We start from the raw sequence: 27,199 nt of genomic DNA, 5'->3' as shown, positions 1-27,199 counted from the left end.
AAAGCCCCCAATGGTTATTTTGATCAAATGGGACTGTAAACAACACTTTCAAGCATGATGAATATTTAAATATTTTTCAACATTAATCAGTACCGTATGATAGCGTATCATGGTATTAGGCTAAAACGGTCAAGTCCAACTGAGTTATTACCCTGAGTATCAAAGACACTAGTCAGGACGAAGATCCCTGAATACCAATTACGGGAAATATGACAAAAAAGCTGTATTTTATAAAAGGACGTCAGTAACAGAAATGACGCTTATAGAACTCTGCAATTAATAATCACATATAAGCCAAATATGTTTATGCTAACTTGCAAAACTTTCGATCGATTACAATTTCAAAATATATTTGCGTCTGCGTGTTACCTCGGCTAGCAGTATGAAGATGGCGAATCGAAGGTTTTGGTTAAGATAAGAATATATGAGGCATTTCATGCCAAGTGTCCGAGTTCTTCGACACGGGATCCAATTAAGCGAAATCACTCATAAGGAGACCGCATAAGATCCCGGTCACCAAATATCCTACAAAATTTTTTCTGGTCTCGTGGTACCCAATGATGAAGCTCCCTATGTTAAGTTTGATCCAATAGGTCTTAAAGCCCATTTGGCTTTCCGATGGTGTGGTCAGATTATCCGAAATTTTCCATTTTCACCAAAAAACGCAAATATCTCAAAAATCCCATTTTTAAGTTTTTTTTAAATAGTCCCAATAAAAAGCTCAGGAAATTTTCCTTTGATCTGAGAGTTTTGGGAGTGTGCAAATGATTATTACTTCTTGAAATACAGCGACGATTGTGTAAAAACTTCAGATCTGGGCCACGCGGGACACTGCAATCAAATCAAACTTGATTTTTTGAGAGATTAGCCAGTTCTAATTTTCTTTCGGCCATCTTGCGCAAACAGGTGTGCATGCAAGTGTCGTTTACGCTTTCCAAAGTGGTACAAGTCAAACGAGGAACCAGAGTTCAGTGCCAGGGCTGGACCCTCCAGCAGGAGCTGGAGCTGTCATCGGATAATCGGACGAGGAATAAACATTGAGGACATCGCTTGCTTTGCTCACCCTTCTGCTACTATACCAAATTTTGTCTTTAAAACGTTCAACAATCATGATAACAATGCATTGTCAACTCTGCTTCGCTCTTGTGCTTACCGGTGTTGCACTGAACAGTGTGATGAATTTAACTGATTGTGGTGCGAGTGTTATATCTGTGAAGTTTGCAAATAATTGAATATTATCTCCCCAATTACAATACAATGTCTGGCAACGACTTCTCAAAGTCCGAGTGCCCACCATGAGGACGAATGACGAACAAATCCTGGACAAAGTATTTGTCGCTGTACAAGAGAATGTAAGCCACAGTGTCGTGTTGGAGCAGGAGATTACTCGCCATCCACGAACAATCGTTTTTAATTATTCATCCGAGACCAATCAAAAAAATATCATTGCCAGGTCGCCGAGACTCGCAGGCATATCTGTACGAACTATATTCGGCATTGGTGGTAATAATAAAATCCATCTTTGTGTTGACTCTTAGTGGTAACTCGAACGACGGCAAACGCGTTGTGTTATTCTGGGCTAATTGTCAGAAATCTCAACGTCTCTATGCGAAAAGACCCCCAGCAAGATCTGTTTCTAGTGGAATCCCATGAAGCCGCTCAAGCCGGGGCCCCAGTGACCCCAGTGACAGTCAACAGCTCGAATATCGACAGTATCTTGTACTACAGGCTACAGGGTACAGACGTAAATAATGCACTATTTTCCATAAAATAATCTTCAACACATCTGTGACGGGGCACAAGGAACATACGCGTCGCGCCGCGAATTTTCGCATACCTCGCGCGAGCATGTGTGTGTGCGTGTATGTCTTTTTCGCGATTTGCAGGTCAAGAACAACAGCAGCAGCAGCAGCAGCAGTGGTAGTGGCAAGCAACGACACTTCGGCACGTGCGACAACGTATGCGTGCGGGAGAGAGACAGACAGCTGCGCGTGAGTAGACGCGCCGACGCGCAATAGATCGCGGCAGAATAGCTTGGGTGCGCGACACGACGAGACGTAATTTTCGTACCGTCGCTGAAGTGAATTTGGAGGTTACTACGGAGAGCCCGTTTGCAAATAACGTTCGGTTGGTGTGCTTCAGAAGACGGCAAGAATAGAAAGCCGACGCCGAAGATACGTGCGTGAGATCGCCCAGGAGGGCCAGTTGTCGTGTGTGCTCGTGAGGCAGTTCGCCAGTAAGGCAAGTCTCGCCCAGCCGGGCCCGTGCAAGCCAGTGCACCAGTGCGAGTTTCGCCCAGTTGGGCTTGTGCAAATGAGTGCGCACGTGTACACGTAATTGGACATCGTCGCCCAGACGTGGGCGTGAGAACGTACAGCTTCGTCGCACGTGCTCATCGACGCCCGGACGAGGCCCGAAGAGTAGCTGAGAAGCGGAGTGATCCAACGTCGAGGCGCCGAAGATTTTGGGGTTGGTTGTAAGATTATTTTGCGAAGTATTGGTCGACGCGACTGCCGGGTCACGGGCGTGTGAGTGTGTGTGTTCGAGCTCGGCTGACGAGTATCGCAGCGGCGATACGCAGCCAGCAGAGTATTGGTGTGCGTGTGTACGTCAACATCCGTGCCGGTAACATCAGGGCGGATCGCCCGCGGCAAAGTATAAAACGCATCATCGAGACCACGGCGCGAGTGCCACGTGCACTCGGCATCGCCGCATAGATCGCGCGCGCAGCGGCCATATTGGCTCGGCTGATTAGGCTTGTATCACGAGATACGATAGACGCGAGCGCCGAGCGCGCTTCTGGTGGGCAAAGTCGGAGGTAAAGTTAAGTCAAACTTGTGCCTCGTCACGTATCATTGTAAGTTATCGCCCGTTGGGCAATTTGAAGTGGTTTTTCGGCCAATTGGGCCTTGAATTAAATAAAACATCACTTAGTTATTTCGCGACCATTCTTTTCGCGGATTTCAGCACAAGTTGCAGAAGGTCAACGGTGAGTCAGCGAGTCTACAGCAAGCTCGCACTGATGACGGGCCCAATATCCCCTCTGGGAGTACTCGACCAGGTAAGGTGGTCCTATAGAAAATTTATTCGACGGCAGGTGATTTGCTGCTTTTCCCCCACCCCGGGGTCAGCCGTCCGTCACACATCTCACATTCAATCAGCCAATGAAAATATCATTCTTATAAAATTGCAAGCACAAGACTGAGGATCAGCTGAGTTCCGGCCTTGAAGTTCCGATGCTTCTGATGCCACCGATGACCTAGCAAATCGACTCAGCTCAACTTCTCTCTACTTTCAATCAGCTGTTTAGATGTTCTGAACTGTTTTGAAGACGTAAAGAAGCTCCTTTCTAAAGGCTGAGAAGGATTTAGCGTCCACCTTTAATCCGTCTAATACCAAGAGACGCTAATTTTGACTTATTTTTCCACGTGTTATTTTTTATGAAACCATCGTCAAATTAATATTATATAGTAGTATTTTTATCGGTCTTTTCAAATCTGGCTTCAAATTTACGATATATGCAATGGTTTTAAAAATAAATTTGTTTGAACAAAAAAAACGTCGTTTTTGAACATTTGTCTTCAAAATGATCGTATTTTTCACTACGATTTCGAATTCGGATCAAGCTTAAATTCTGAATCTGGTGGCATATAGGTCTATACTGAATGTTAGCGGCGTTGGTTCATCCAGATTCAAGATGGTTGCCACCAAAACAGCCGATTCAGCTATTATCGGCTAAAAGACGATATGGTATATATGTTATAATGCGTTGGTATTTTTTTACTCTGTAAGAATAGAATCTACAAAAAAATGTTATTAAACAAAAAGAGCTTAGAATTTATTAATAAACACGCGTGAATTTTTTCGAAATTTTTGAGATGATTTTCGACATTTTTATAAAATGATCAGATCCAAAAATATCGAAAATCATTCAAAAAATTCTAAAAAAATTCGCACGTGACGTATTTCACGCTCGACCAGATAGTGCGCTCGCGCGGGGCATTTTTTAATGTATCGCAACTTTTCTAATTCGCCGTGGCTGGTGCAATTATGTCTGATAAAATATTGCGCACATGCATTCCGATAGATTTTTGTCTGTTCTTTCCAATGGTGGTATTAATTTTTCGAAAAAAGTTCATTTTCATGGGGAAAATTGACTTCAAAGTTGACTTAATTTTTCGGCAAGTATGCCCCCTTCGATTTTATTCTTAGATATCTCGATCGATAGGTAATCTAATAACAAAGGTCTGTATAAAATCTCAAGTTAGAGACTCAAACGGTTCAAAAGTTATGAACAGTTAACTACCGAAAAACGTGGTATTCGGAAGAATTCTGGCCGCGCGCGGCTGCACTTCGCTCAGTCGGTAGGAGAGGGGGTAACAGGAGTCGACGAAAATATCATGTGACACATGAGAATGGTGACTAAGACCACGTCACGAGTTGGCCATTACAGAATCTGCTCGTTTGCAACGTGCGTGCAAAGTCGTGTCATGCGAATAAAGGAAGCAAATTACGAAGTACAAAGTGTGAATGTGATCTCGAGAATCATCTCCATATATTCGTCAAACTCGTGGTGACGACCTCCAGCTCCAGCGGAAGCCAGTCATCAGCATTTGTCGACGAAGAAAGAATAGTGTTAGCAAATTATTATGTAACCTGTAAGCGACAAAAACCATGAGCTCTGTCACGTAGAATTCGAGTATTTTCCTCCCGTGACCCCACGACCCTCCGAGATTTTCGTGAGTGTTAATTGCTCTCCGCCTAGCCAAGACGAAAACTTACAATTAATAACGATGTGAATAATTTTAAAATTTGAAGTTCGAATTGAAAAAAATCTAAACGACGTATTAATTATCATTATTTTTTTTTTTTTTTTTATAATACCGTGCTAAGTTCATGTTTAGCGTGCAAGCAAGTGAAGTTGAGTTTAGCGCACGAGAGTAAAGTGCGATAGGCGCGCCGCGGTGCAATAATGAGCAGCGTAAGTCACGACAAAGGGGGCCTAAACTAGAACTTAGCACAGTGCTATAAAAAAGTATACGATACTTATGACTCGAATAGCCCATTCTTAACACGACACTGTAGCACCCGAGTGTAGCGCCGTTCAATAAGGGCCTGCTTCAGTCATACGTATCATAATATACTATTTTCATTCAAAATCAATGAACATCTGGTTCAGTAGAACAGGAAATGTTTAAAATAATTCAAAGAATAGATGCAAATTTTCACATTCTGTTTTAAAAATTTTAAATTGGACCAGGTTTTGAACAATTTAAAATTTAAAAAAAAAATCCACACGTATACTCCGAATAGTCTTCAACATTTTTCATTTTATAATATTTTTTGATAAAGTTCATGATTATTGAGTGAAAAATCCATGAATGTTTACTACTCAGTCCCATCTTGGAAGGTTTATAGCAAAATTGGACGATTGTTGATGTCATTTCCGCCCCGAAGACAAAAAAAAGAAAAAATCTATTTTGACAATATTTTAAGTCGAAGAATGATGTTATTTTTTGTTTAATTGCAAAATATACAGCGATAATGAATACATGGCAAAATTTACGCTGAAATTTGAAAAAAAACCTATCTAAGAAGTCTTCGATTCGAATTTCAAATAAAAAATATTAGCTTCATCTATGATTTTCATATTCAGTAATATCAAATTATCATGCCTACTCTTAACATGACTAGCCGTTTAATACGGCCATTAAACTCGGTCCAAATGCCATCTTATGTGAATATTAATAAAATAAGTCAATTATTATCGATATTTTTTTGATTAATTTTGCCAAACATTATTTTGAAATTATGTTTAATTATCTAATTCTGAATTCTGCCTTTATCTATAAACAGCCCAACTGACAAGAAAGTTTCACTCTAAATATCTGAAAAAGTTTGAAAATCGATGTAAAGTTTAAATTATCAATAGTTCTATAAAGTTTTATTTTGATTAATCGACAATTTGGCTATCATAGCAACCTGAAACTTAAATATGTCATCGACTTTAGCTACGTGTACGTATATTTCTAGATGAATTGTACGTAATTTTTCTAGAATATATACTGCGACGCTGCAAATTGGCCTTATCAAATAAGGTTCAGCTCAAATGCCGTCGACAAGAATTTTATTATGTGGGACCTCTGGTACTCACGCTGATTTCTCCGAGGGGGTTCTGGGCCTTCCGTCGAGTTTGGGCCGAGCTGTTGGCCCCAGTGACTCACCTTTCGAATCGGCCGAGGAAATCTCGATTTTGTCGCGAATTCCGCGAAAATCCTTACAATTCTGCAATATTGCTCTACGTGCTGAAAAGAGGGAGTCTAGGAAATTTACAACAAAAACGAATTAATTATGACTCGCGAGATTCAATTTCAAAAATCTAGTCACTTTATTTCACTTTTAACATTGGCCACCAGGTGCGCTGGTGGCGTTCTTGTTTGCCTTCCGTGGCCGAACCTTTGCTCCGCGGCAATAGGTTATGTCGTGACTCTCTTATACTACTTGGCCAAAATGGCCGTCGCTACGTACGCGTGGTCGAACGAGCTTGGCCGACGCGCGCGTGCTTCGCTCGTCGACCTGTAGCCACGTGGCTAATTCCGCGAGATCGCGTCTACGCCGCGCCGTACACCTGCGTTTATCCTAATTATGCGACGCGGCAGTGTGCCGTCGATTCGCACCCACACGCTGAGCTTGCCGCCGCTGCGGTAATACTCACACGCACACACACACTCTCGATACACGCGCGAGCACGATGACGCAATCGTGCACACGGCCAAGCGACCGACCACCTAAATAATCTTAAAGCTAACCTCTTCGCCGGCTCTTCAGTAGACGATGCCCTGGCAAACTCCTTTGCTGTCGTGGCCTCCGTCGCCTGTACTCCGTGGCAAAATTCCTTCTTCTCGGCCTAGGTGGCTTTCGGGCTCGTATCGGCACCGCGTGTCTCGAGGCAAAACTAGCCTCACTTTCTTGGCGTTCGTCCTTGGCACTCAATATCTGCTTCTCGCGCGACACTCGCACTCCGACGAACCTTTTCTTGTCGGCGAGCTCTTTTGCACCGAACTGCACTGTCGCGAACTGCTGTTGCTAATTTATCAGCGAAAAACAACTAACTTTTACTTTTGTTTGCTTCGCACGTGCACACACTTGCTCGGCTCGTGGTAATCTGCCTCTCGCGGCGCGGTCTGCGGCGCAGTAGATTGCGCAGTAGTCACGTGGCTCGGCTACTGCTCTTGTGCCGCCTGCGTGCCTCTGCTCGGCCTAGGCTCGTAGAATATCGAGATGCGGCTGGTTGTCTTGGCGTCGGCGTTGCGTCCTCGATCTGCTCCGCTCGTCTTCTTCTTGGCCTGAAACCTAGGCTACGAGGAAATACGCGAAATCATTTACTCGTGCATTCTCGAAGACGAAGAGATCTCGCGGGGTGCTGGTGTACGGGCTGCCCTCGGTCAGGCGCGACGTTTCAGCTCGCAGGCATGTGCTTCGTCACAATACTATTCATTTTTAATCATTTCGATAAATTCATTTCACTTCATTATACTTACAAGAAGCTAAATTTCATAGATTGCTCAACGTGAGGTCGCGACTATGACCAATTGTTTATAGAACAAAATGAAACGTCATAGAATTATTTTGATGCATCCGATGACTTGCAATTCTACGATAAGTCGCTTACACGATGAGCGCGATGCTTATGTAGAATTTCTTAAGACTCATATCAGTGTATTTAAGTGTTTTTAAGAATCTAACTGGACAAAGTACTTTCAAATGGAGTACCTAAAACGGTTTTTAAGTGTGTTTTTGAAAAAAAAAAAAATTACTCACTTTTACAGCTTAATACAGTAAAAAGATATTTAAGCCCTCTTCGAGCCTTTTAGTACAATGCTGAATATTTGATTTTTTATGACTTAAAAGCTAGTTTCGTTTTTCTCAAGATACAAAAATGACTGCAAATTATTTCTTAAGTAATATACATAAGAATTTCTAATTAGATAGAATAGCAAAATAATGAAATCTCAATTTTTCGAGGAGAGCATTATAATTTAATATTATAATAAGATTTCATAAATTTAATTTAAAAAGTTCGATAACATCAATCATCTATTTTGAGATATAAATACCTTTTTTCATCAATTTAATAAATAGTCTACATCAACAATTTGATTTAATTACAGGCTGCTTAACTTATTCACAAGATATCAGCGTTTTGAGAACAATCGATACAAAAGATAATTGAAGCTGATCTTCATCACTTTTAAAAAATAGTTCTTGTTAATAGTTAAATTTATTTTTATTCCTGTGTAAATTATATAGCTTTTTACATTTAATCAAAAATACTAAGGTATTTGTACTACGTGATGAAAAATATTTTTTAAATTTGTCTATGACAAAATAAATTTCATGCGGAACCTGCGAAAGATGTTACGCAATCAGTATTTAAGAATATCACCTGAATTATTTTAAAAGAACTTGCTACTATCAAAATGACATTTCAACAATTGATTAATGTCACATGCGCAGAATGTAACTATTATAAGGCGCAGTAACGATTAATAAATTATTTTTATAAATAAATCAATAGGCATTCAAGCTCCTTACTAAATTTTTGCATAGTACTTTTCAAGTACTGTCGATAATCCTTGAATTTTCATAATTTTTATCTACATTTTTTCTTTCATTATCTATATTTATCTTGCGAAAATTTTTTTATTTGTCAAAATCCATGATACTATACATCAAGAAAGCTCCAAAAAAATTCTTAAATGTTTTGCGATACGTCGCTGTAAAATTTTTTCTCGTGATAAGTTCATGAAAAATAGAATTTAAAAAAATATGCATGCATGATTTACATAGGCAGGCATATCAAGTCGTTTGTGAAATGTAGAGAAAACATATTTCTAAATCGATTGTATTTCCAACTTTTAGTTTATTTCATCAAACAACTAACTACATGATCAATGTGTAATACTTTGAGAAATGACTTATTTAATGATTATTATAAAAAAATAGTATACAGTGTCCACGCTGCACTATGTAATGTGAACATTTTTTTTTACTCATTTTGAAATTTGATTTTTAGAATTAGTGAGTAAAATTCCCTGCTTAAGGGGTAAGACTACTCTAGGATTTTGGAAAATTGCTAAAATTTACGAATTTTTTATGGGGGCCACGATGAATACTTTAATTTGAGACTTTGAGGACTAATAATACATGTAATGAACTATGAAAAAAATTTTTTTATTAGTTTTATGCACAAAATGGCGAAGATATCACAATTTTACAAAATAGTGATTTTTTGATTGGCGGAAAGCTTTCTCGACTTCTGTGGCATCTGGAACAAAATTTCGAAAAAGATCTTGAAGTTAAATGCTTTTTCTACGGAAGTACGTAGGATTTTAGCTCAGAAGTGAAAATTGTGAAAATTGCGTGTTTCTAAAAAAAAATTTAAAAAATTCGAGAAAATTCCCTCCGAACATTTTTTATAAAAATTAAAATAATTAACTTAACAGTTAAAGCCCAAAGTTGAAAAAAAAAAGGTAAGTTAGTCTAAAATAGTGTTTCAGTGCCTTTTTTTTCATGGGTGCGATGGGCTTGGTTTGTTAAAAAAAAGGATTTCAGTACATTTGTGGATTTTTCGTGGCTACATATGTTATGTAAAGCAGGATATAGAAACATGAAGATAGTAAAAAATATATAGAAGCATATAGAAGATGTTGTGTGGCCCATTGACTTCTCCTTCTGCTCTGTTTAACCCCCACGAAACCACCTTCGGGCATTACTTTGCGGGAAGAGGCTGGGCTGGTGCAGCGAGCTCGTCACGTTTGCACTGTTTGTTGTTGCGTCTTCTTCATGCCGAATCGTCCGGTCATCTTCTTCTGGCCATCTCTTCGGCTCTGAGACTAGTTATGACTAAGTGGACGAAGGTGGCTACCGAGAGCCAGTTTTTTTGTCCACTAGCATGAGCTGGACGATATTTTCAGGCCTGACAACTTGGAGCTGGCGATGGAGCTTCTCTCTTCCCTCCTCAAATCGAGGGGAGTTGAAGAAAACGTGCTCTGCGTTTTCGATCGTGTGGGGACAGGCTAGGCAGTTTGCGCTAGCGATGCGGTAATAGCTTTGAAAGTGGTGTTTAAAATAGCCGGGGCCTGTCAGGAACTGAGTAAGGTGGTAGTCTACCTCTCCGTGTCACCTGTCTATCCACAATCTGATGTTGGGGATCAGCCTGTATGTCCATCGTCCTTTTGGCGAACGATCCCACCGGTTCTGCCGTCTTCTTAGTGTCTCCTTGCGTTCTTCAGCACTCGCGTCTTTATGGCGGTGTTGGTAGAGTCGAATACCCTCGTCTGCGAGTAAAGCCAGCTGTGGTATACTGGCAAGGACGTAGGTAGCCTCGTACGGGAGGTGCGAGCGACTACTGATGACGCGTAGGCAGGCTCGCCGATGGATTGCTTCCGCCTGACGCATGCCGGTCTGTGTCCCGGTTCTGCAGTTCCAGATGGGGGCGCTGTAGAGGAGGATTGAGTCGATAACGTTGGCGTAGAGCCACCTCCGACTGCTCCTGGGGCCACCGATGGTCGGCATGATCTGCGAAAGGGCTCCCGCCATTCTCGAAGCCTTCTCGCTATATAGGCAACCCATATTATACCACTGCTTAGAAAAAACGTTGATATAAGAATTTGCGGTGACTTCCGTATTACAATTAATAAATATGTGAAAATGGACAAGTATCCTATACCGATAATCCAAGACATACTAGCGTCATTGAGTGGACATAGAGTGTTATCGAAATTACATATAGTAAATGTGTATAAACGATTCCCGTTGAATGACAAATCGAGCGAATATACAACCATTTCGACTCATAAAGGTTTATTTCAGTACACGGGATTAGCATTCGGTATTGCATCAGCGCAGTGATTATTTCAAAGAGAAACGGAAAATCTTCTAGCAAATATTGAAGGTGTAAAAGTTTTCTTTGATGATATTAATATAGGTGGAGAAGACACGGATGAACACGACACGAAACTTGGTAAAGTACTGGAACGATTAAAAGCAGTGGTCTTAAGTTACTAAGAAAAGAAAGAATGAATAAAAAAGAGAAAATAGTTGAATATTTATTCCACTATAGATCATCACCACACTGTACAACAGGAGTGTCACCCGCAGAGTTACATATTAGGCATAAATTCAGAAATAATTGGGATTCATTAAGAGTTAATGAAAATAATACTGTCATTTAAAAACAAGAAAGCCAAATAAAGGCTTATAATGGAATAGATCCATAGAATTTGACAAATCTAATTTAGTAATGGCTAAAGACTACAGAAATGGTAACTGGAAACATGTAAAAAATTAAGCCCAGTATCATACTTTGTGACAACGAGTGGTGGTGGTTTACAATGGAAACGACACGTAGATCAACTAAGACCATGCATAATTCCAAACGATAAAGACAATAAAACCTGTCAAGCTGTATCTTCTATGAAATATGCACTACCAGAAACTGTAATGGTTACAAATAAAGTTATTAGTAATTTTGAACCAACAAGTAAAGAGTGGTAATGAACATATCAAGCAGGAGCCGGTTGCAATAGCCGAGAATCGTATGGATAAAAATGTGACTACGCCATCAAGGGCTTAAATACACCTTAAACTTGAAATTTTTTATTGAATTTTTGAGTAGGATTTTCCCACTCCTTTTCATTGCAATTTTCGAAACTATAAAATTTTAATTTGGCACTGAGATACAGCTGTTTCCGTGAGCCTTTTTCGTGTACTTTACATTTTTTCTTCTCTTGCGTTTTCTGGTGAGTGGTGTTTTTGCCCACCTGTCGAAATTTTCAGAGGGTACCGTTTTAGCTTTGGCACCAAATTTGCGTACACTTGTTCACAACATCAATATTAATATTTTCTGCAACCCTCCAACTTATTCTACCAACCGTTCGGGTAACGTGCCCCTTGGCTTCAAAGGTTTGTTCTAGCTCGTAGAGCCTTCTGGGTGTCTGTTTCTACAGACAGAAAAAGGACTATAGAAAATCATACTCTCTCACTCAAATAAACATACACACAAAATTAAAAAAAACAACGACCAGGTTTATTTTTACTCAATAAACATTACACACTGCTTCAGAGAGAACTAGATACCCGACCAAAGGCAGACACATTGATCTCAGCTCTGAAGGACGCGTCGGCGCAAGCGACTTACAAACACAACGACTAAGGGTTGGGCCCGAACTAAGGTGACTTCAGGACCTTATTATCCGCGAATCTATCCAAAAATCTTCAAGGATCTCACGCTCAACTCTTACATTCGAGCTCTCGTCACTTTGCCTGTCTTGAGGCAACTCTCAGACTTACAAGGAGACCACCCCGGTTCTGGGTCATGGATCTGACCCCACTTACTGAAAATACTTTGTACTCCGAGAAAACATGACCGGTAGGTTTAGTTTGATCTCATAGGCCTCTGAAATAACTACAAACCGCGTGCAATATTCAAATATTAATTATATGTAAAAAACTTCCTTTATTATAAACTGATGACTCAATACTAATTAAATCAAGTTCAACCAACTTGACTGCACCTTGACTTGCACTTTAAAATGCTTTGAAAACATGTAGAATTGTAGGAAACTCCAGCTCTATAGGCTCACTGTCCAAATTCAAATAAACAAACTAATTAGAGCCATAGTATGCGCCATTATGCAGTTATAAATATGAAAAAAGGAACAATATTCGAAAAATACAACCCCTTGTCGTTGAACCTCATTTACTTTCTTCTGATATATTTATTCAAATGAAAAAAATAGGTTCCATTGCGGGAATTAAATTATTAATATTTTAATAGTGCATATGGGTTGTACATCTTCCAGAGACATATGAGATCAAACTAAACCTACTGTCCATATTTTCTAGGTATACAAAGTACCCTTAGTAAGTTTGGGCCAAATCCATGACCCGAAGCTTAGGTGTTCTTCTTGTCAGATCTCTTCTTTTTACATTTATTTACACGCACGTTACTTGTATATCAATGAACAGACCCGTTTATGTTGTCTTCTCGCGGTTGGCGCTCACGCGAAATCCGATTCAAAATACGATTCGCAAATAACTATTCTTAAAACTCATAATATTTTCGGCAAGTCCACGTGGTTTGTCAAGCTGGCACAAAAAATCATGCACGCTTCAGCATTACAGACCTGTTCACACCATGTGCGCTAAATTTTTAATATGTATAGTCAAAAAGTCAGGTATGATGTAATGTTTAGTTTCTGAACAAGGGTAAGGGTTCAGTTAGTTTTTATCAGCGCTGTTTTATTAAAATTAAAGTAGCGAATTTTTATGTCAGATTTTATTAATAATGAATTGACAATGGTTTTTGAATTCTGATTAATTTATTAATGTATTTAAATGTTCTATAATAACAACAAAATTTTCTATTTTTTTATTTTATTTTTCTTCATGAAAATATATACACCTCTAAACAACCAAAATTTCTACTTCGTCATGGCCTCCATGAATTCTGCAACAAAAAATAGAAGTTGATAATTTACAAAAATCTTTCAGTAAATTTTTTTGAAAAACTTAAATTACTTGTTATGAAAGTTTGTCATTTACAAAAGTTAAATTTCCATTATTATTAAAAGTGATAACAAGCTTATGACTTTTTTTCGAGTCTCGTATTAGACATTTAATCTAAGGGGTCTACATTCTCGGGCCCATGTTGTTTTCTCTGCACGTGTGCCCCAGAGAGGAAAATATATGGGTCAGAATCAGAATTTTTCAAATAAACCTGCGGGTGAGGTCCACGGACTTTCCTGAAATTTTGATATGTTACAGTACATCATAAAAGAGTCCAAAAACCAACATTTAAGACCCCCTCCCCCCTCTTACCTCCCACCACTGCTATAAACGTCTATTTTCTATTTGTATTTATTTTAAAGCCCTGAAGTAATTAAAACATCTAAAAAATTCATGAAGGTACTTTTCGACAATCCAAACAATCTTAAATTTTTTAAGATTTATTGAGTGCTTCAAGCCTTCAGAAAAATCATTAAAAATTACAATTGTTTTATTTTCGGTGAAATGGTGCGATATACCAGACCGGAGTATTTTTTTCTTAATTTTGACGCCAAAAAACGATTCCTTGAATTTTTTCAAAATTTTTCATTCATGCCGATAAAGCCTAGAGCTGAAAAACCGCTTTTTTCACGAAAATAATTTTTCGTAGGGCGGTACGGAACCTTATAAAATCTGGATAAATTTTTTTACTTTCTTCTTCATCAAAATACATAATCTCAAATTTTTTCAGATTTTTTAATTGAAGGTGATAGCGTCTGGAGCAAAAAAACGTTATTTTTAACAAAAAAGATTGGTGGAGCAGAGTCGGTAGTCTCTCTCTTTCTTCGCTGAGCGCAGTGATAGAATACGTGCTCCTCGTTCTCGATGGATGAGGGGCAAACCGGGCATTGCGCGCTTTGATTATGATCGTAGCGTCGGCTATGGTGTTAAAAGAAGCCAGGCCTGGTTAAAAGTTGCGTGAGGTGGTAGTTCAACTATCCGTGCCTCCTCTCGATTCACACTCTGATGTTTGGGATCAGTCGGTGCGTCCATCGGGCCTTCGTCGACCGGTCCCATGCTTCCTGCCACTTGCTTAGCGTTGCCAAGCATTCCTCGTCCTTTGCGTCCTCTCGGCAGCGGCCATAGAGCTGCGCTCGCTCGTCCGCGAGAAGGGCCAGTGGTGGAATGCCGGCAACAACATATGTGGCCTCGTAGGAAACATGCGGCCGACCTCCGATCACACGCAGGCAGGCTCGTCGGTGGGCTGACTCTGCCTGGCGAATGTAGACTCGCTTTTGTGCTGCTGTGCTCCAGATGGGGGCTCCATACAGGAGTATGGAGTCGACGACATGAGCATACAGCTTGCGTCGGCTGCTTCTGGGCCCGCCAGAGTTGGGCATGATCTTCGTAAGGGCACCGATCACACCGGCTGCCTTCGCGCTGGCTGTTCGGAGGAGGTGGTCGAACTTCAGCTTGACGTCGATATGCAGGCCCAGGTAGCGGATGGAGGGGGACGAGCGTATGCTGTGGTCACCTACGGTGATGATGATGGTTTCCTCTTTTTTCTTACTTGTGATGAGCAGAGCCTTCGTCTTGTGGTCAGCTGTTTGTGAGCTGAGAGCTTGAAGCACGCCTCGCACCTGTAGAATGGCAGCGTTCAGATCGTGTCATAGCGATCTGCCATAGATGCTTGGTGACAGCCACCACTGCGATGTCGTCCGCGAAGCCGACGATACGAACATCGCCATCGAGGTTGAGGCGCAGGATCGCGTCATACATGACGTTCCACAGGATCGGGCCCAATATTGACCCCTGTGGGACACCTGCTGTGACCTCGTAGGACTCTGGGCCATCATCCGTGGTGAAGTCGAGCACTCTTGCTGAGAAGTAGCTAGAAATTATTCTCAGCAAGTAATCGGGTACGAGCAAACGGCGTAGAGCGGCGAGAATGTTGTCCCACTGAGCCGAATTGAACGCATTTCTTACGTCGAGTGTCACCACGGCGCAGTACTGCTTGGTGCCGCGGTACCACCTCTTGCCGTCGATGGCCTCACGGGCGGTGGAAATGACGTCTTCGATGGCATCGATCGTTGAGCGTCCTTTCCGGAAGCCATACTGTTGCTCCGAGAGGCCTCCGGGTCTCTCTGTGAAAGCCTCCAGCCGGTCGTATATGATTCTCTCAAGAATCTTCCCCGCCGTGTCTAACATACACAGCGGACGATACGAGGACGGCTCATGTGTGTGTGTGTGTGTGTGTGTGTGTGTGTGTGTTTTGGGGAAGGAGGGTAATCCTTTTACGGATTCAACGTGCGACTCTTGTGTGTCGCACGGATATGTCGGACTCGAGTAGTGTACTGTTGTTTGTGTACAGATGTTGTGTGGGCGTGTAATATGCCTCCCTACTAATACCAACTAAAACCCATCCTTATCTCCTGCCCCTTTTCTTTCCCGCGGGACTACCTTTAGGTATTATTTCGCGGGAGAGGCTCGAGCTGTGTGCTTACTTCTGAGAAGTCATCTTCGTGTCTTCATCGTCTTTGTCTCACCGCATCGTCCGGTCATCTTCTTCTTGCCCTATCTTCGCTCCACAGTCTTGTCATGACCGATTGGGCGAAGGTGGACACTGCCAGCCAGTTGGTTCCAGCCTCCAGCATGAATCCTACCAGCGTCTCAGGCTCCAGGGGACCCCAAAAGAGGCGGTGGAGCACCTCTCTTTCCTCCGCGAATCGAGGGCAAAGGAAAATGACGTGTTTGACATCTTCCACCGCCACAGGACATACCGGGCACAGGTCACCGGTGTCGTTGTTTGAACGACACAGGTATGACCTGAAGCAGCCGTGACCGGTCAGGAGTTGCATGAGGTGGTAATTCACCTCTTCGTGCCTCCTCTCAATCTACGGAATGATGTTCGGGATGAGTCGCTTCTTCGAGCGGGTCCATTGGGCCTACCATTCCTCGATCGTCTTGGCCCGTTCTTCACTCTCGACGCTTTCGAGGCGACGTAAGTACAGCCTCGAGTGTTCGTCGATGAGTAGTGTAAGCGATGGTATGCTCGCAAGAACGTATGTGGCCTCGTGTGAGATGCTGCAAAACCGCAGATCACTCGCAGGCAGGCACGACAATGAATCGAGGCCGCCTGGCGGGCGTAGCTCTGCTTCTTTGCAGCCTCACTCCATGCCGGGGCACCGTATAGGAGGATCGAGTCAACCACGCTGGCGTAGAGCCTGTGTCGACTGCTCATCGGGCCTCCAATGTTGAGCATAAGACCCAGTAGTGCGCCTGTAACCCGGTTTGCCTTGTCGCTAACGATGCGAAGATGCTCCTCGAATCGCAGCCTGGCGTCAATGTGTACGCTTAGGTATCGGATGCAGGGAGCCGACGTGATATAGTGATCACCGACCCTGAGGTAGATGGTCTCCCTCACTTTCCTACTGGTGACCAGGAGAACCTCCGTTTTCTGGTCAGCAGTCTGTAGCCCCAGTTTAGTCAAGGCTGCTCGCACTAGACGTATGATTTCGTTTGAGTATAACTCGACGAGGTCTAAGTGCTTGGCCACCACCGTGATTGCAATGTCGTCTGAAAATCCGACGATTTTTGCGGACTTCGGTAGCTCGAGCCTCAGGATCCTATCGTACATGACGTTCCAAAGAATGGGGCCAAGTACGGATCTCTGTGGCAAGCCAGCCGTAACTTCGTAAGTCTCTGCCTCATCATCCGTGGCGAACTCTAGCACTCTGCCGCGGAATTAGTCAGAAACCATCCTTTGCAGATAAGCCGGGACCTCCATTTGGTTCAGGGCGGTGAGAATTTTGTTCCACCGCGTTGAGTTGAGTTCCTCACGTCTAAAATGATGATGGCGCAGTACTTCTTGGTGCCCTGACGCCATCGTCTGCCACTGATGGCTGGTTGTGCAGTGCTGAGAACGGTCTGTATGGCATCAACAGTTGATCGCCTCTTACGGAAGCCGAACTGCGAGTCCGCTAGACCAGCAGGCCATTCATTGTGGGCGTCCAGGCGACCAACTATGATCCTTTCGAGGATTTTACCCGCTGTGTCTAACATGCATAGCGGGCGGTACGACGATGGTTCGGCAGCAGACTTACTTGGTTTTAACATCAGGATGAGCCTTTGCCGTTTCGGGGAAGCACCCCTCCCTGAGACAAGCCGTAAAGACGCGGCAAAAACTGTCGAAACAAGCCTCGACCGCCGCCTTAAGGGCTAACAGGGGGCTTAAGGGGCTATTCTACTTTGTCGGCCATAAAAAAAGGTATTTTCCGCAAATTTTTTTTAAGCAATCTATGACAGGTATCATTCTAAATCTTTTTGGGGTTGATAAAGGTAGTATTGAAGTAAATAAAAAAATTTTTTTTATTAGTTTTACTATACATATATGTGTATAATGCAGTCATGTGTGCAGGCACGAAAAAAAACAGGTGCGCACTGTCCTACTGATTCAGCAATAATGAAACATCTGAAACACAAAATGAAAAAAGCCTTTTATTCAGTGCATGGTTGGCTATAGTTGGGACCAAAATTTTCATTTTTGGGTCAAAAATAACAAAATGGCGGCCGTATGAGCAAATGGAATAAAAAACGACCTTTTTTTTCTCGGTTTTTCCTTATAAAAAAATAGAAAAAATTTGAATTTTGACAAAATTTTGGTTCCAACCATACGTATATATGTAACAAATAAGTGGTTAAAATTTCAGACGAATCGATCCAGTAGTTTTTGAGAAATCACTGGGACCATATCGAAAAACATCATTTTGAGAAAAACGCGTTCAAAGTTTTTTTTTCGAATAGTTAAAAATTTGATACTTACGATTAATCAGCGATACCGGCGCTATACAGACGACCTTCAGATTCTTCATGAAATTGATTTTCATACATTCTGGTGTCTCTGCGGCTTGCTCTATCTTTCTGAGACAAGTCAGTGCTACGGCGGTTCGCTAAACGTATGCGCTGCTCGTCGCGCTTCTCAGCGTAAGTAGAGGCATAGGCTCTGATTTTTAAGTTTAGCTCATCCATCATTTTTAGCACGGTGCAAAATCCTTCATTGAAGATACAAGCAACTATTTGGGTTGCAATTTCAACAATTACACCACCGGAAAAAATATGTTTTGGTGCCATCATCCACACGCAATGGTTGAAGCTCTCGTTATTATTTTGCGTGTGGCCACCTAAACATCTTTGCAGCTAAACTTTGATTAAAGTTCAAAATCATCTACAACCACGTGCTCAGCGCTTATAATAAGCCTATACAGTACGTTACAACATCTGATTATATGTATATAATGAGCCAAGATTCGAAAAAAGGGGTGTAGCTGCCAGGCGTATTATACTGGTACAAGCGTACACGCGCACTAAGAGATGCGTGCCGTTGCAAAGAGTATACTTAGAAGGCTTTGATCATTCTGAAATTTTGACACAATATTTTCAAAGACATTTACTTTCAAAAAATGAAATAAAAAAAAAATCGATTTTTTGAAATGGATAAAGTAGAATAGCCCCTTAATTATGTTTCATTTTTCAATTACAGTACTAGGCTGTAAAAGTGAAAAAAAAATAATTTTTTTAAGAACACACATGATAACCCTTTTCAAAACCCTATTTGAAAGTATTTTGTCTAGTTAGATACTTAGAAATAGTTAAGTACAATAATAATGAGGGTATTAACCTTCAACGCAAGCTATACGCATATCTAAGCTACCTGTCGTAGAAATCCAAGAGCAAGCATTGATCGATGGTACCCCAATTGGTTTCATGTTGTTCGATAGCCAATTGGCCATGGTCGCAACCAAAAGCTAGCCATAAGATGAACTGTAGCTACTTGTACATATAGCAAAGTAGAATTAATTTATGGAAAATGATAAAAAATGAATACTAAATTCTAGAAATTTGTACACACAAGTAGCTGCAGTTCATCTTATGGCTGTAGCTGCTTATGGCTAGTACTGTAATTGAAAAATGAAGAATAATTAAGCCCCCTGTTAGCCCTTAAGGGCAGTGTTAAGGATACCGTCTGGACCAGGGGCTGCCCCGATCTTCACACGCCGATATGCCCTTCGCAGCTCCTCGACGCCGACCTCGGGAATCAAGTGCTCCTCCAGTACCGATGGGGTATCGATTGGCCGAGGAATGACCCGCGGGAACAGCGTGGACGCCGCTCGCCGCACCAAGCCAGGTGCGGTAGGTGGCGACGTCCTGGGTACCTTGAGGCGAGACATGACCGTTCTGTATGGTTTAGCCCGTACATCGAGGTCCGACTCGTCACAGAGCTGCCTCCAGAAGAGGCGCTTGCTCGCCTTTATCGCATTGCGTAGTCGCCTCCAAGCGTCGGCGAACTCCTCGCGACGATTTATTTTGTCAGGACGACCGCGTGCCCGTTGAGCGTACCTTCGCACACGGATGCAGTCCGTCTACACTCCGCGATTTCGTCGTTCCACCAGTAGACAGGCTCCCGGCGCCAGGCCCGGCTTCAGGACGAAGTGCTTTATCAAACTTGACTTATTCGTCGGGCTGGTCGACGATTTTAACGAGCTTAACGATGGGTCTCTTATAAGACCCGCAGGCCGTCGTGACTGTAGCAACTCTCACCAAACCATCTCTACCAGGGTGGATCGCCGTGACTTTAGCCATGGGCCAACGGGCGCACGGAGTACTTTCGTTTTTTTACTAAAACGATATCGCCGACCACGATGTTTGGTTCGGGTAGTTGCCACTTATTGCGTTTTTGCAACGTATACAAGTACTCCTTGGACCACCGTTCCCAGAAGACTTGCGTCAACTGAGTGACCCTCTTCCACCTTTCTAACGCTCCGATTTTCTCAGCCTTTACCGGAGATTCGGCGATCAAAAAAGAAGATTCACCGATTATCGGATGAGCGGGAGTCAGTACCGTCTCGGGCTCCGGCTCTTCAGGCAAAGGAGTGAGGGGCCGAGAATTTAAAATCGCTTCTATCTCAGCTAAAAGTGTAGCGAACTCTTCATAGGTGAGAAGAAGCGTGTCGCCTATCATGCGCTTTAAATGGTGCTTCACAGATTTAACACCTGACTCCCACAGACCTCCGAAGTGAGGAGAGCCGGGCGGATTATAATGCCAAGTTATGTCTTTACCACTCAAGTGCGAGAAAATCGACTTGTAGAAGGCTGAGCCTTTCCGATGCATTTGGCGAAGCTGCGCATCTGCACCTACAAAGTTCGTGCCGCAATCGCTGTATATATGCAAGCACTGCCCTCTGCGAGAGACAAAGCGCTTCAGGGCTGCAATAAATGAGGCAGTATCGTAAGATGACACAGCTCCTAAATGCACGGCTTTAGTCACCATGCAAACAAAAATGGCCATATATCCTTATGCGAGCCCCTATGCCTGGACGCTTTCAACATGAAAGGCCCGGCGTAATCAACACCGGAGCTTTTAAACAACCGATCAGGTGTGACGCGTACGGCGGGTAAATCAGCCATTCGCTGCGATGCAGTAGCGGCTCTGTATCGCAAACAAACAACACACTTTCTCAATTGTGCGCTGACCACGACTTTGAGCCTTGGGATCCAATAGTGCTGTCTGAGATGCGACACAATCAACTGCACACCACCGTGCAATGTCACCTGGTGCATATGATCGATCAATAACGTCGTGAGTCGGCTTTTCGTAGGCAGAATTATCGGGTGTTTGAATTATGCAGGCGGACACAGAGCATCGCGTAATAGGACTGCCCATCATCGATTCGAATTTCAACGTGGCTTGGGATCGACTAGTGCGAGGTATGACAATTTGAACATATGCTCTTCATACGTGCCCTCAATTTTAATCTCTATCTGTATCTGAACGATACAATTGTATTTTAAAGCTAGGCCTGTTCTGAAACTGCTTTGCCCGTTCTCATCGAGTATTGGAGTGCACCTCGAAATTCTCTTGCAAACAGTGCTGTCAAAAGAATCACAAGAAGCTACGTAGTAGCGGCGCCCCAAGCCAACCCAACCATTCGGAGAACAGGACCAATGGCCAAGATAGATCATCGACTGCTGAAGAAAATGACATCGTTAATAGTTAGAAAATATTTCAAAGTAACACAGACGTGCTGCCTAAGTCTTGGACTTACGGCAAAAGCTGAATTATCGCGCACTACGCTCAACTGGCGCAGAGGGGTTATGTCGGGTCACCGCTAAAGGACGTGACTTTAATCTTTTTTTTTCTCAAAAACGGCTCACAGGATCGAGTACCGCCGATAAGGACTTATGGTCAGGAGGTCAAAATCTATTACCAAAAAAATTTCAATCGCATTTAACCGGGACCCACGGTGCCTTGTTAACTTCCCAAGGTACAATGCTCTCGGTTCTCTGAGTCGGGACATGACTGTCTTGTATAGATTGCCCCATACGTCCTCGTTGACCTCGTTGCACAGTTTGTTCCAGCACCGGCGCTTGCTGGTTTTTATAGCCACGCACAGGAGACGTTTTGCGGAGGCATAGCTCGCTCGGCAGGCGCCTTCATTTGGCCGACCACGCGCTCTCTGGGCAAGCCTTCGAGCTTGCAAACATGAGCGCCGGAGGTCGGCGATCTCATTTGTCCACCAGTACACTGCGTCACAGTGGCGTCATCCCCTTGCATTGGTCATAGATGCATCGCATGCACTGGTAATGGCGGCCATGAGCCTCGTTGCCATTTCTTCTGAAGGCCCGGGTGGAACCACGGCACTGGCCATCATGACTGAGAGGTACTCTGTGTCAAGGGTGCTCGCGTTCCACTTTCAGCTTTGACTCGTCGCGGGTCTAGGCAGTCTCATGGTCTCTATCTCAAAAACGATGGCTTGATGGTCACTGTGCCTGTAGAGTTCGTTTACGGCCCATGATGTAATTTAGGGAGCGAGTGCGTCGCTGGCGAAGGTGAGATCGTTGACCGAGTAGCCCAGTGGACCGGTGAATGTTGGTGTATCTCCGGTGTTTAGCATTACCGCTTCGAGGGTGGCGAACGCGTCAAGGAGAGCGGGGGCGCACTGTGTCCTTACACATCATCTCCACTCCGTTGACCAGGCGTTGAAATCACCCGTAACGATGAGCAGCCTCTTGCCCCAATCTACCTCTATGATGCTGGTGATTTTCCAAATGGAAACCATTTGAAATTTCAAGGGGATCGTCCAAATATCGCGTCCTCAATACCTAAATTAAAAGTTTGCGGGGTTTAGATTGGTGAAAATAAGGTTAAAAAATACACTTTTTTAACCTTTGCTTTTGTTTTTGAGAAAAATTCTAGAAGTTTTCATTTATATTTTCGTGTTTCGACCGCCATTTTTTGTGTTTAAACATAAATTTTTTTAATCGGAACCCCTCTTACTTTCAGTTTAGATATCAAGGACGCGATATTAACACAAAAGCTTTGAAATTTCAAATAAGTTAAGTCAAGTTTAACTTTTGACCTGATCATTTTTTTGAAAATCTGAGATTAGATTCTGAAAGGGTATTAAATTTTACATTAGAATTATTTACTTGCATATTTTTTTGACCCCATTTTCCCTAAAAATACAGTGGCCGAATAAAGAGTTGAAAAAACGTCTTCTTGGGACTTATCGGGTTAATAAAGTTGAGGGCAGCCGCACTAGAGTTTTTGACAAGCAATGTTACAAATATACTATAAATACAATCAAAGTGGTTGTTTTTGTTAAAACTGACATCTTATGATGTATTAACTGTAGTTAGGTATTTCAAAATATCAGCATAAATATAGGTTGTGCATTCGATTACAGTACACAATATTGTTTTTTTCTAATGGACTTGATTTGAAAAATTCACTACAGATTGTTACTCCAAAACATACTCATTATAAAGGATTTTAAAGATTGGGATAACTAACTTTCATCTAAGCTGCCAACAAGTCTTACCGTTAAGCAATTAATTGAGAAATTGTTGTATAAAAATCATACGCAATATTCCATTCATTCAAAATATATTCATACAAACCATCGAAATCTAATGTCCCAGAGCCATCTGCATCGATTTCATCAATCATCATATCTAATTCCTCTGGAGTTAAATTGTCGTCTAATTCATGAAGAATATCTCGGAAAACTTCGGTAGTTATATAACCATTTCCTTCTTTATCATAAAGTCGGAATGCCTCCCGAAGTTCAGCTTGTACTGCTTCTGCATCGGCATCATCTTCAAGAAATCGAGCTGCTAAATTACAAAATGTATCAAATCTTATTTCTTTCCTACCTGTTAAAATAAAACAGAAAGGTTTATTACGTACGTACTATCAAGCCTTCAGAATTTTATTATTATATAGAAGAAATAAAACTGTTGAAAATATAATACACTTTTTTAATCAAAAGAACATGAGGAAAAATCATTGACCTTGAAACTGGTATTAAAATTGTTTAAATAATACTCTTGAATTTTTTCAGAATTGTTTGAATCATTTTTGTTTTTTTTTGTTTGACTTTCAACATTTCTCAGAAAATTTAAAAATTAAGTCTAATAAAAAAGTTAATTTTACTCCCAGTTGAAAATATTTGCATGGATTTCTTCGTGGATCAGCTACGTGAAATCGATGCTAATCGGAGATGGATTCTGCGTGGAAACAGGGTAAAAACAACATGGGAACATCGTGGAAAGTACATCGATTCCACGAAGAAAGATCATAGATTCCATGTAGATTTTTGCAAGTTTATTTATAAGGACTTTCTTGTGCGATCCGGAGAGATCTCGAAAAATCATCTGCAATGCACAATTGTCTATGAAATCCCGATTTCCCTGTTTTTATAGCGTTGCTCCGCCTTTAGTTCCAAAAGCCGCGTTGAAAAGATTTGCGCTGTCATCCAGGACTTACTATTAGATAAATATTTCATTGGTTTAATTTTGAAATTTTTGAAGCTACGTGGGGTTTGCATAACTCCCGACTGGGAGCAGAAGTAATTTTTCTGATACATCCACATATTCTTTGTTTTTGAATTCTAATGTTTTATTAGGAACTCATTGATAAATGAAAGCACCTTCATCAAATTTGAAAATATTTTATTTTTACAATCTGAAATCATGTCTTCTAATAATATTTTCTAATTCTCAATTTCATTAAAATTGACAAAATTGCTCTCTCCTGTCACGGTATTCGCGTGTCATTTGCCGAATTGGCACTTTTTGCGGCAGCGAGCTCGGGTGACGAGCTCGCGTAGGTAGGAAGTCGATCACTGCGCGGTCAGTACACGACGGTAGACTGTAACATTAACAACTACTAATAATACGAAGTTGACGATCTACTTGTCAGTGTATTGATTTCACTTCTCCTCCTCTCATCCCGTTAACTCTAAGATAGCGACGACGGACAGAACCCTAATTACGATCCCTGTGACACTCCACATACGTTATTGAAAATCATGCCATTTTATTTTGGAAATGTTCGAAGCCATCCAGACGATGAATCTATTATATACATACGGAAATTTTGTTATAACGATCTCTGTTACTTACACCAGATACAACAAAAAATAAATCTAGAGGTTAGTATCGATTTAATTCCGTTACTGGGAGATGGCTAAGTTTGTATCTATCCCATTCTCGTATTTACGTTATATATTACTCGTTTGAATGGTCGATGATAATAAGAGGAAGAGCCTGCCAGAGCTTGAGAGGAATGCTCGTTCAGCCATACACTCCCTCTCTCTCTCTCTCTCTCTGGGTACGTAGCAACACACATCTCACGTTCGCTCCTCTTTAAGGCTATTTTTCTGCTGCTTTCTGCCCTTGTGGTCTTGTTTTGCGGATCTTCCACGTTCAATATTGCAAGGTTCTAGATGCATCAGGTGTATTGTTGCATCTTCGACCCTGCAATTAGTATCATCATCATCATTTCTCGATCGAATTCGACTTCCAAGGTGAGTTTCCAGAAGCATTGAAAATCTAAGGAAGACTTAAACGCGCAGTCGCCAAATTTTTGCAAGTGTCCAGTGCTACTAAAGTCAGTGTTTACGTTTCTTGTCGTCTTCTGCTAGTGTTTGGAAACTGAGCTTAGTACTGTTTCGTCATGTCTCAGTCGGACACGTCGTGCCCAGCAAATTTTCAAGATGAAACCGAACGCATCATCAAATATGTTGACATGGCAAACCAAAAATTGTTTGATAAAGTTTATGGTTTTATGGATCGCCTCATGGATAAGGTGATTGCTTGTGTGCATCGATTAAAGATCTCGATCGTCGTGCTTCGGAGCAGGAAGTCAAGTCATCAACTCTTTCTGCATCGCCAATAAAGCAGGATCTTGAGAATTTAAAAGTCTCTGCTGCGAAGTGCTCTGAATTTATGGGCAAAATTCCAGATCTTATTGCACCTTACTCACAGCAGACTGACCAGTGCGAGATGCTATTGTCTGGCGTGCCATCTGGCCTGGAGCTTGCCGACGACCAGGTCCTTGAAAAGACTTTTTCTGCCATGGGTCTAAAACATCACGAGCGATTCATAACGAAGACTCGAAGTTGGAAACCAAGAAACCTGCGCTCTATCAAGGAACACACTCGTGCCATCGTTTTCCAGTGCTCTTCGTCGATTGTGCGCGATGGTCTTGCTGCTCAAACCCATAAGCTGGCACGAATGGATAATAAGGATCTGTTTGATACTGGCGGCGAATCTCAGCTTTCTTTGAGTCCTTTATGGCCCAAAAGTGTTAACCATCTGTTTCGTGAAGCCAAATTGCTCTCTCGTCATCGCCAGTATCCCAGCCCAATCGACCGAAATTTGACCGTCTTCATGCGCAAATCGCCTCAGTCGGAGCTCATACCGATATTTAATAAAGAAGACCTAAATTCAGTGGCTTTGAATTTATAATTTCATTTACGTACCCAGCTGTGCGGAGCTGTCTTTTTCATAAACTTTTCTGCTAATTGTTCTCTTATCACCTCACCAACTGATCCATAGATTGCATCTGCTGTCACATGTTTTTCTGCTCTACACTAGTTATAAGAAATAATATTATATCTTATCTTTGGCACCTGTATATAATCAGGCTCAGCTCACTGAACATCTCTCAGAACATGACTTACTCGACACACATCAGCATGGCTTTAAACCTGCTCACTCTACTCAAACAGCCCTTCTCCATCTTACTGAGTCCGTGCGCTCGACTATAGACGACCTGAAGGTTACGCTACTAGTCTCCTTCTACTTTTCGAAGGCTTTCGATATGACTGACCACTCCATACTCTTATCCAAGCTTCACGGACTGGGTTGTAACCACTTCTCTCTCAAATGGTTTGCTAGCTACCTCTCTAATCGTCAAATCGCGGTACAACGTCAAGATGGCACTCTGACTCCGAGCCAGTATGTTTCTTCGGGTGGGCCTCAAGGCAGTACTCTTGGGCCTTTACTGTTTGCTGCGTTCATCAACGATCTTCGCTCCGTTCTTCAAAGCTCATCTCATATGATTTACGCCGACGATACGCAGATATATGCCCTCGACTATCCGAAAAATATCTTACGACTGATCGCGTGAGTGAACGCTGACGCGAACCGCGTCGCGGAATGGGCCTCTCGCTCGAGCTTGCGCCTAAACGCCTCAAAAACAACAGTCATGCTCTTAGGCAGTCGTGCATATATTTCTGCTTTTAACTTGGACACTCTTCCGAGGATTGTTGTCCAGGGTGTGCCGATTGACTACTCGTCAAGC

General features: G+C 42.2%; 3 protein-coding genes across 4 annotated transcripts in view; all 3 read right to left on the bottom strand.

Annotated features, from left to right (window-relative positions):
• LOC106656585 (aromatic-L-amino-acid decarboxylase-like) overlaps positions 1-8,456 on the bottom strand; it is a 30,020-nt gene extending 21,564 nt beyond the window's left edge. Inside the window, exon 1 of the mRNA XM_023462915.1 lies at positions 8,118-8,456. The gene's annotated coding sequence lies outside the window, so the exon portion shown is untranslated. The remainder of the gene's footprint in view (positions 1-8,117) is intronic.
• A 1,726-nt stretch (positions 8,457-10,182) lies between these two features.
• On the bottom strand, positions 10,183-10,602 carry LOC106656736. Its single transcript, XM_014377863.1, has one exon. The coding sequence runs from the start codon at positions 10,600-10,602 to the stop codon at positions 10,183-10,185; it is 420 nt and encodes a 139-aa protein (XP_014233349.1).
• A 2,821-nt stretch (positions 10,603-13,423) lies between these two features.
• Positions 13,424-27,199, bottom strand: part of LOC106656742 (troponin C-like) — a 44,581-nt gene continuing 30,805 nt past the window's right edge. For both annotated transcript variants that reach the window (XM_014377870.1, XM_014377871.1), the window contains 2 exons: positions 23,509-23,763; positions 13,424-13,513 (listed from right to left, as the gene is read on the bottom strand). In XM_014377870.1, coding sequence (XP_014233356.1) covers positions 13,488-13,513; positions 23,509-23,763 — 281 coding nt within the window. In that variant the 3' untranslated portion in view covers positions 13,424-13,487. The remainder of the gene's footprint in view (positions 13,514-23,508; positions 23,764-27,199) is intronic.

The sequence above is a fragment of the Trichogramma pretiosum genome, unplaced genomic scaffold (assembly GCF_000599845.2).
Source record: "Trichogramma pretiosum strain Unisexual culture from Peru unplaced genomic scaffold, Tpre_2.0 scaffold108, whole genome shotgun sequence".
Classification (NCBI taxonomy): domain Eukaryota; kingdom Metazoa; phylum Arthropoda; class Insecta; order Hymenoptera; family Trichogrammatidae; genus Trichogramma; species Trichogramma pretiosum.
The sequence above is the reverse complement of the archived record's forward strand: the minus strand, read 5'-3'. Positions and strand labels throughout refer to the sequence as shown.

Excerpts from the sequence above, each read along its gene's own strand:
- LOC106656736 (XM_014377863.1), bottom strand. The coding sequence starts at position 10,602 with ATGGCGGGAGCCCTTTCGCAGATCATGCCGACCATCGGTGGCCCCAGG.